At 31.5% G+C, this 10,493-nt stretch overlaps 2 protein-coding genes across 2 annotated transcripts in view; one reads left to right on the top strand and one right to left on the bottom strand.

The window, feature by feature from the left end:
* The window catches only part of Scsalpha (succinyl coenzyme A synthetase alpha subunit), a 3,526-nt gene extending 899 nt beyond the window's left edge, over positions 1–2,627 (top strand). Inside the window, 5 exon segments of the mRNA NM_001163099.1 lie at positions 508–752; positions 828–1,049; positions 1,136–1,420; positions 1,486–1,620; positions 1,687–2,627. Coding sequence (NP_001156571.1) covers positions 508–752; positions 828–1,049; positions 1,136–1,420; positions 1,486–1,620; positions 1,687–1,755 — 956 coding nt within the window. The 3' untranslated portion in view covers positions 1,756–2,627.
* A 2,509-nt stretch (positions 2,628–5,136) lies between these two features.
* Positions 5,137–10,198, bottom strand: LOC100161752 (26S proteasome non-ATPase regulatory subunit 1). The gene is made up of 3 exons (XM_001949739.5): positions 8,884–10,198; positions 6,996–7,257; positions 5,137–6,930 (listed from the first exon to the last, which is right to left on the bottom strand). Exons 1-3 carry the CDS (start codon positions 10,083–10,085, stop codon positions 5,455–5,457), a joined length of 2,940 nt encoding a protein of 979 aa, XP_001949774.2. The 5' UTR covers positions 10,086–10,198; the 3' UTR covers positions 5,137–5,454.
* Between the last annotated feature and the right edge of the window lie 295 nt (positions 10,199–10,493).

The following is a 10,493-nucleotide window of genomic DNA, read 5'->3' on the forward strand; positions in this document are numbered from 1 at the left end:
ATCATTCCCTAGTAAACTTGTCGATCAATCATAATCCGTTTTCAAAATTAAAATCTGTCAAACCGAATTCTTCCAGTTTTGTCTAGCTTATTGCTCTAAAAAGTCACTTTTTTTCATTGACTGTAGCCCCCTCCAGCCCCCTTAAGGTTTATTTTATGATACGGAATTTAAATATATTGAAAAACATCATAACAAACAAAATTAATGTTTAGATTGGTCAAATCTACATTAGTTTTGATTTTTGACAAAACCTGCTGCAGCCCCTTTAAAAGATAATATCCTTATATATTATATTATGTATAATCTATTATTGTTATATTATCCACTTTGTAATAACGTGCAACTTTGTATTAGTAAAAGCATTTTTAAATAACCATTTTGGTAATAATAAATACAATTGCATAAAGTTAACCATCCAACATTCAAAGCAAACTAGTTATAATATAGTTTAATGCTTTATATTTCATGATTTTGATTAATAGTAATATTTTTAAATTCCTGTTTTAGTATGCAATTTAATGGGCATACGATCATCATCAAATACAGTTGATCCGCGCATTTATGCGGAAACTAGAAAAAATTTACTACTCACTAAGGATACTAAAGTAATTTGTCAAGGGATGACTGGTAAACAAGGAACATTCCATTCTACTCAGGCTATAGAGTATGGAACTTGTATGGTAGGCGGTGTCTCTCCTGGCAAAGGTGGAAAAACTCATTTAGGTTTACCAATTTTCAACTCTGTCAAAGAAGTAAGTGATGACAATAATAATAAAAATAATTGTTCCAGTAACAAAAATTCCTTAATTTTTAATTGGTTATAATAGGCACGAGATGAAACTGGAGCGGATGCTACAGTTATTTATGTACCACCACCGGGCGCCGCAAAAGCAATCTCAGAAGCTATTGATGCTGAGGTTCCTTTAATTGTCTGTATTACAGAAGGAATTCCCCAACAAGACATGGTACGAGTGAAACATAAATTAATTAGACAGAACAAATCTAGATTGCTTGGACCTAATTGTCCTGGAATCATTGCTCCAGAACAAGTATGTAAAATATTTAATCAACTATATTATTATATTGTATTAATCTATATTAGTAATGAAATTGTTTAATTTTATATATTTTCTAGTGTAAAATTGGTATTATGCCTGGTCATATTCATTTGAAAGGATCTGTTGGTGTTGTGTCTCGGTCAGGTACACTTACTTATGAAGCAGTTCATCAAACATCTCAAGTTGGTCTTGGGCAAACACTGTGTGTTGGTATTGGTGGTGATCCATTCAATGGTACCGATTTTATAGATTGCTTGGAAGTATTTTTACAAGACCCAAATACACACGGTATTATTCTCATTGGTGAGATTGGCGGTCAACAAGAAGAAATGGCTGCTGAATATTTGATAGAACATAATACTGTGAGTAATTATTTTAATGTTAACATTAATTATTGAAAATATACCTATGTATATTATTTATTTAGGGTCCAAATGCCAAACCAGTTGTATCATTCATTGCTGGACTAACAGCACCACCCGGTCGCAGAATGGGCCATGCTGGAGCAATCATATCTGGGGGAAAAGGTGGAGCTCAAGATAAAATTAATGCATTAGAAAAGGTGATTTAGTATTAAATTAGTATTTCAATGAAATTGTCATCAATTTAACATTTATATACTTTTTAGGCTGGTGTGGTCGTTACTAGGAGCCCAGCTGCAATGGGAATTGAATTATCTAAATTGATGAAGAAGTGAATTCATAAATTGTTTGTTGGCTGTTAGTTTGGTATTATATTTGTAAACTATGGTGATATAGACTTAACGCGTTTTACCATTGCATTAATTGGGTTAAAATGGCTTTAATTAGGAATAATGACTGCATAATTTTCCCTATAAATTTAAAAATTCCATTTTACCATACAAAGCAGTACAATGGTCCTTTTCAATCCTTAAATATATTTCAGTAAAAACGCTTTTGCTGAATAGTCTTGAAAATAAATTAAAAATTGGCACAAAAAAATTAGCTGCACTTTTCGTTAGATTATTTTATCTAAATAAAATCTGTTGAATTGTACAGTTGTAATAAAATTACATCATAGTATTAAAACCTAACGTTTTGTAAGTTATATTGTACTGTTAACCATTTTGAAAATCGTTAAAATATAATTGTATGTTGTTTTATTTGATCAACTATATCCTATTCAATAGAAAAAACTAGTATAAATCTTTTTCAAACCTGTTCATTAAATATAAAATATGTGTAAATTTTGCATAACCATAAGAATCAAATTAAAAAAATTAATAAAATTTGGTATTGTTTTGTCTATAACAGACAATTAAATATAGTTATTCACCTTTTTATAGTTAAAAAATTAAGTGAGAATAACTTTAATCCTTCCTGTTATATTTTTGCCATTATAATGGTAAATACTAAAATGAACAAAAGTATTTCCTTCTGTTACCTATATTAAAATTTACTATATTTATTTAACATTATAATTTTTATTTTAATAATAAAATAATAATATTTTATCAAGTTAAAAATATTTTCCCATTATTATTTTGTATTATGAATTATAATTATGTTCATAAGTTTATAACATTAAAATACATTCTTAATATTTAAATTATTCTATTTTAATAGTGTATGGGTCAAAGAATCAGTGTGGAATTGTTATCTTCGTGTAATATGTTATTGTAAATATACAATACTTAAAGTGCTGTCAATAGTAAGAATAATAGCATAGTTAATTGTAAATAGGAAATTAGTAACTAAAAAGTTCATTATCTAGGTTAATACTCTAGACCTTTGATTGAACGAAGTTCATAATATGTGTTTGTAACAAAGGCAGAACTTAACTTAAAGCAGTGGTTCTCAACCGTTATTGCCAAAAAATTATTTATTTGTATTGCACGTGTTACAAGTATAAATATATGACATTATTGTGGCATTATGACGTGGATGGTAAAAACTACAGATAAGAAAAACATTTGTAAAGTCTCATTTTCAATTTACATATAGGTTTATTATTGTTAGTTTTTCCAAAATCTATTAATTGTTTTAAGTGCATTTTGTTTTTAGTTTCATATCCCCCCACCACTGAAAACCTAAATACATAAACGCAACTAGACAAATATTTTTGAAGGTGCACGAATTGTAAAAAATTCCCTGACCTTTAACACTGTATTTGTTATTTATAAATTATAATAGTTTCAAATGTAGGTAAATTTATATTTTGGTATGAGTAAAACAGCAACAGTTTAAGAAAATAAAATTTTCACAACTATATATATTATTAACATGATTTTTCAGTCCTGACTCAAGACCGGATTAAGAACCTATTGGGCCCCGGGGCTGAAATTTCATATGGACTCTTGACAAAACATGCTTTACTTACAAAGCCGCTCGCTACGCTCGAAGAAACATACATTTTTCTAACTACTTCATAAATTGACAATTGCATTATAAAATTATAAAACTAATAGGTAAATGTAATTTATGTCTATAAAGCTACTAATTTTATTGTAGTATAATAAAAGTTAATACTTCATATTTCATTAATTTAAATTCAAATTTCCATAATAACTTTTAAATTTATTAACAGTATATACTAATTTACAACAAATATGAAACAAAAGTTAACATATAAAACAAAAACCATTTTATCAAATCAATTTTTTTTCCTTGCTTTACTTGAGCCAACTCTTAGTACTTCATTTAAGTCTAATGATTTTAACAAGTCATTTGTATGTCCAAGTTTTCTTGGGTTTGACTGGTTACATACATATTTTTTACTCTAGTCAATTCAGAAAAAGCTCTTTCCTTACATAAATAACATTATTAACTATTTATGATATTATTGATATCTATGAAAATATTAAATAACAGTAAAATGCATCTTTTCTACCATAGTGCTTTCGTAGGTATTTACTATTGTTGTTTTTGTCAATAAAAAAAATGGTTTTTAAAATATTGAAAAACTTCTTAAAATCCCTAAAAAATGTGTATCAGCTTAAAATTGTTTGGGACCCTTTCATTTTGGTACTTGAGAGGGCCCTGGATAGACCCTTCCCTCCCCCTTAATTCAGCCTTGAGTCCTGAAATTTATATCTATTTAAATTGATGCTGGTCCAGACTTAAGGATGACGTGGCCCATCTCTCCTCTAAATCAACCTTAATCAATAACGCTATTATAATTATGTTTATTCAGTTGAACATCTTGAACAATTAAAAACTGTAAGACATGGATCGTCAATTTCTTGTTAAGTATTTTTTAGTTTTTAAGAAATACTATTAGTACCATAGTTCAGAGCTATTATTATTTGTTGAATATTATAATTAATTATTATATTATGGTGAAAACGTTGTGACAATATAGTTCACTACTTATACTGTGAAGTGAAAATTTAGAACTACAGTAAACTGTATTGTCACATTTTCCCCATATTCCGTGTGCAAAAAAAAAAAAGTCGGACAACTTACGGCAAACAGAGTATAGATCCTGTGATATTGGTGGGTAATGTTGTAAAGACGAATGTGTGTAACTACCTCTATTATCGAGATGACAACGACCATCATTTGGAACCTATACTATAAGTACATATATTCTTTGATCTGTTCTAAAGGACATTAAATGAGCTAAAAATTATTTCATAATAATATGATTATACCTCTATTATATAACTCAATATATAGTTGAGGTATAGTACATTTTTATATTTATTGATAATTTTTACTTGAAAATAATCAAGCTATTTTTTGGGGTGCACATTTTAAACTTGCTGGGTACACAAGTCACCTCTACACCTTTTCCCACAACTAGGGCTAGATTGGTTAGACGAGCTACCGAGAGAATCTCGGTGGGCCGGTCGTGTGAGTGTGATTGAAAATAAATTCATGTTTAAAATACGATTGGCCACCTATAAGCTGGTAATAATTATAGACCTAATTTTGGGCCACTGAATATGTAAATGGGCCGCTTACAGAAGTGGAAATCTTGATGGGCCGATACATACCAATCCTGTCCTGCCCACCCCGCATAGTTGCACCAATACACAGTCAATGTCATAAAAATTTGGAAAGAAACCAGTCATTTTTAATATTAATGAGACATTAATCATTAATAAACAAACAGAAAACCCATACAAAAATTATAATATTATAATATATGTAGGTAATCACCAAAGATTGAAGAGAAATTACCATATGTTGTGAATATATAAATGATACATTAATTACTTTGTATAAAGATAAATCATCAATTGAACATTTATAGTTAGTATATACTGTAACAAAAAAACAATTCTCCACTAGACTTTAATATATATATAATTAATAATTATGCATTATTATAATTAATTCAAGTTTACATGGATGAATAAATTATAGTCTAAATAAAAAAAAATTATACAAGGTCTGTTAGGATGTAACAAAAATATTAAGGTATTATATAATTAATCGTCTGCGTATTCAAAAGGTTCAGGTGCTTCAGGTTCCTTATCATCTTCTGGCTTAGGTCCAAAAGCAGCAACTGGTTCAACTAACTGTTCATCTTCAACACCATTTTTAGTAAAACGTGTCATGATGATACCACCGATGGAAACATCTTTTAAAGGTTGATATGATGAATTTTCAACCAATTGTAAGTGCTTTAGTTGTTGTTTCATTATTCTAGCAGGGTTATTCAGTATCTCAAAGTTAGGTTCAGGTTTTTGTTCTTCTTTCTTTTCTTCCTTCTTCTTACTGGTTGATGCTTCTTTTTCATCAATTTCCATTTTTTCACTAGTAGATAGTTCAGCTTTCACAGTGCCACCTTCACGACGTTTAGCTCTTGCTGCAATACTTAGTACGGCGGTAGTGACCTTTTCTCTTTCTTCCCGTTTCTTTTCTTCCATTGCTGCAGGATATGCGTATAAAGACGGTTTAGCATTACTTTTCAACTCAAGGAGAGGCATTTTAAGGTGTGCATTTAATGCAATGATACAAGTAGGGGTAAAAGCTAGTGCTAAGCAATGGGCTAATGGAAACCAATACCAATATTGGGTGAACAATAACAGACCGACAACTGCCAACATATTAGTATGGCCAGTTCTAGATTCTAAGGAAATTGAAACATTACGACCACCTCCATCGATGATACCCTGAGCTAGAATAGCACCAAACTTAGCCATAACATCCTCGTGTTTATCAGTAATTACTTTGGCATATAGTGTACGAAATTCTTTCACTTTAGGACAAGTGCTTTCTGTTTGTTGAATAAGAATCATAGCGGATGCGATTAAAGCTCCTTGACGTACATAATTAACTGGGTCGTTGGTCATTGGTTCTAATAAATTAATGGCTTCTTTGAGACCGGTTCCAGCACAAGCAATACCTAAAGCCATAGCAGCACCATATCTAACATGAGGGTTATAACTTTCAGCAAGTAAACTAACAACTTGAGGACATTGTTCTGGTGTTCTGAATAACAAAAATCCTAAACCTGTGACAGCTGCACGACGTACATCGTCATTCACATCAGAAACTGCAACATGCAATAGTTTCCTAATAGCCATATTACTTCCAGTTCCACAATATGCCATTGATATTGTGTACATGGCAGAACGACGTAATATTGGATCTTTGTCTTGTAACAAAGAGGTAATTAAAGGGTCAGCTTCTTCTAGTCGACCATACATGACAAATGATATTCCAACAGCTAAACCTCTCAAAATTTTTTCATGCTGGGTTACTTGAGCATATGCCACCATGTCTTGAAGTGCTTCACCATTTTTTGATCCCAGCATAACCAAACCCATAGCTAATCCAGCTGCTTCACCAGTCACAGCATCGTCTTGGTACATGTTGAATTTCAATTGTTCATAAATGTCTTCACGACTTGTACCCATTGCTGAAAGACCAATTCCTAAGCATCCTCCATGTTTTACAATCTAAAATTAGAAATATTTCAATAATGTTTCATTTTAAATAGACTTTTATCATATTTATTATTTACTTCATTATGTGCATCTTTAAGTTGTCCAAGAAGATAGTCATTGATAGCAGCACCATGGTTGGCATGAATCAAACCTAAAGCATATAGACCACCACCTTCACTATACCCAGAACTTCCTGATGAATTATTTTCTCTAGGAGGTAAATAACTGCGCATAAGTTCTAGTGCATCTGTTTCATGACCTCTATGAATAACTCCAAGAGATGCTGTGGCTGATAACTTGGCCCAATTTGTAGCCCTGGCTAACCATTCCAAATTATCCCTATAACAATTAATTATTTAAAATAACATTTAATAGGAACCTATCTATCAAGATAATTAAAAAAAAAAAAAAAAATGATTTTATGATTATACCTGAAAAACCACATAATTATCTATAATTTTTACAACAATTACATTAAAAATGATTTTGCAAATTTGTGTATAAGAGGTTTCATGTGTTAGTTATTGGTATAATAATAAACAGAAATTGTAATCTTTGCTTGATTTGTTTTCTAAGGAGTGGTAAATGTTGAGTCTCAATCAGGGACTGGAACCAGAACCGAAAGAACCGGTTGTCGGAAAAAATATAAGAATCGGAACCAGAACTGGAATCCATATTTTACAATGCTTAGAACCGGAATGAGAACCCGAACCCCAATTTAATATACAATAAGTTTTCCAGTTCTTTTAAGTTTTAGGTTCTAAGAAAGTCCTGTATTTAAAATAACTGAACATTTTATTTAAATTGGATTTTATTGTAATCAAATAATAATTTTTCATAGAAATATTTTTGTTCTATACATAGTAAAATGGGGTATTTTAAATTTTTAACTCGAAATAATCGTATTATAGGTAACAAACACTGATTAATTTACACACATACTGGTCGCATTTTTCATTGGTAATATACCGAGAATGGTCGACAACAATGATGTGTTTTTTTTACATTTCTTACATTTCTGGTTTTATTAATAACTTTTTAATTCTTTAGTTACCAGCCTAATAATAAAGGATTTCAAAATTATTGTATAGCCAGTTTTATTAATTATCATTTTTCAGTATAAATTAAGAAGGAGGTTCAAAAAGTTCTAATAATATCTGGATGAATATAACATACTAACATTACACTATTTTAAATAAGCAATTATAAAATTAATTTTACAAACCGAAATAAATTGAGTAAAATTAAAAAAGTAATTGAAATATTTTTTAAATACTTTTTGAATGGAACTATATGTATCTGTATATGAATACAATTTTAAAAGTATCTTTTATAAGACTGGGCCAAGTTAAAACTGCACTTAGATCATATACAATGGATAGTCATAACCTAACCTAACAATTTGTGAAGCCAACATAACTGTAGGACCTCAGGTCCCCACTGGTCCTATAATTTCTATAGTTATGTTGGCTTCAACCTCATTTTATACGCGTAATATGCCATGACTCCATCCATTGTATATGATCTAAGAAACTGTATGATCAAAAAATCTACCTAATAAGCAATAGGTAATGTTTGAAAAAACCTATTTTTAAGAACCGGTAAAAACCGGAACCCATATTTTGTAATTTTAAGAACCGGAATCAGAACCTATTTTTTTTTTTTTATAAGAACCAAACCGAAACCAGAACCGAAAAAAATCCTAAAGGTTCCAGTCCTTGGTCTCAATCAGTGCAGATTCGGGAACAAAAATAACTACAAGACTAACGAATGATTTGTAAAAGAAAATATAAATATTTTTATTAACCCCAAATAATCTTTGAATTTTTTTTTGTCAACACATAAGTAAAAAAACTTGACAAAACAATGAATCAATGATAGGTACCATACAATTTGGCATAATTCATCGACGAAGAGTAACTTTATTATTTTAAATAATAATGAGAAATAAATAATTTAATTTACCTCAAAAACTGATCACTAGTTGTACCACTATGCATAAAACCATTGGCGATTACTGTAGCTGTGTGACAGACACTTGCTCGAATTGCTTCTTTTGTATTTTTTAAGATCAACATATCTGTATGATTACTCCTAATTAAGAACTGAAGATGTAGCTCAATACTGACTTCTCCACTTAATACTTTGGTTAACTTTTGGATTACTTCTTGACGATACTTATCATCCGGCCCAAGAGAATCAAAAGAACGTTCTTCGACAACTGGCTGAGCTGTGCTGACATCAGTTGAAGCAACAGCTATAGGTGGGGTAACAGTTTCTTTTTCTGTGCTACTTTGAGCTGCAGGGATTGCTTTAATGACATGCGTAGCAGAAGGTATGGGTGCTGTTTGGCGTAAGGACTCAAGCACACTAGACAGAAACTGTTGGGTAGCTGATTCATATAAATCAAATGCTATTTGATATGCCATTAGGCAGTTTTTCTCATCATTATTTTGTATTAGACCTTCGAGTAGTTGAGCTACAGACTTGGGGTCATCCAAAAAAATGAAACATTGGCTCATGTTTACATAGTCTGGCACATCAAGGTTTCGGTACAAACCAATGAGACAACGTAACACAGTACTGCGGAAACTACGATTTTCAATAGTGCTCATTGCCACTTGAAAAGCATAAGACAACATTTCATTTACATTGTCGGAGGATTCAATGGATTTGGCGAATATATCCATGCGTCTTGTTTCTAAAGCCAACCCTAATGCCTGTTTGAATTGCTTGTCGTCCAGACATCTCTGAAACATACGGTTGACGATTGCTTCTAAACGCACATCCATCACAGGAGGGGAGCTTGGATTTTCTGCAGCCTCGACACTCAGTTTTGTGTAGTGGTCGATGCATTTTGCGATGATGGTCTCCACGTATTCGTTGCGCGCGTTTACGTCAAACAAATCGCTGGCACCCAACGCGTACTGTAAGGAGTCCGCGAACGAACCGAGATGATAATATACCTTACTAGCGACTAGTGCAGCCAAACTTTGTTGTGAAAACGTCTTGTCTTCGTGGAGGAATTCAATCTTTTGGATTGCCTCTGATATTTCGGGCCAAAATTCGTCTACAATAGCATCTAGTTTCCGGAGTGCGAAGATTTTTAATTCAGATGCCGGCTCGTCCAGCAACGATATCACGCCTGCTGCCGACGTTATATTCATTTTGATGTGGACTTTTAATAATTAAAACCGAATGATTTAAAATGAGCTTCACCAAACTTTGATACAAAAGCATAAAGTACTCAACTAGTTATATTAAAATAATGACAAGCGAATATCGGAATATCTATCCACAACATAAATACAAGTCATGTTCTCCGAAATCCAAAGAGCTTACAACTTACAAGTCTCAAGACGTCTTGTGCAAATGTACAAACTGATTGTATGAAACGGGTTGCTACAACTACCTCGAGAATCATCTGCAACGATTTAATAACACTTCGAATTTATTACTTCGAACCACGGTCGGTATATTATATATATTCTGTGGTCGAACCACGGTTAAGGGGGATTCACACAATTACCAAACGATACCACATAGTTGAATAAATTCAACTTTTGACCGTGTGG

Source organism: Acyrthosiphon pisum, chromosome A1 (genome assembly GCF_005508785.2).
Source record: "Acyrthosiphon pisum isolate AL4f chromosome A1, pea_aphid_22Mar2018_4r6ur, whole genome shotgun sequence".
NCBI classification, from domain to species: Eukaryota; Metazoa; Arthropoda; class Insecta; order Hemiptera; family Aphididae; genus Acyrthosiphon; species Acyrthosiphon pisum.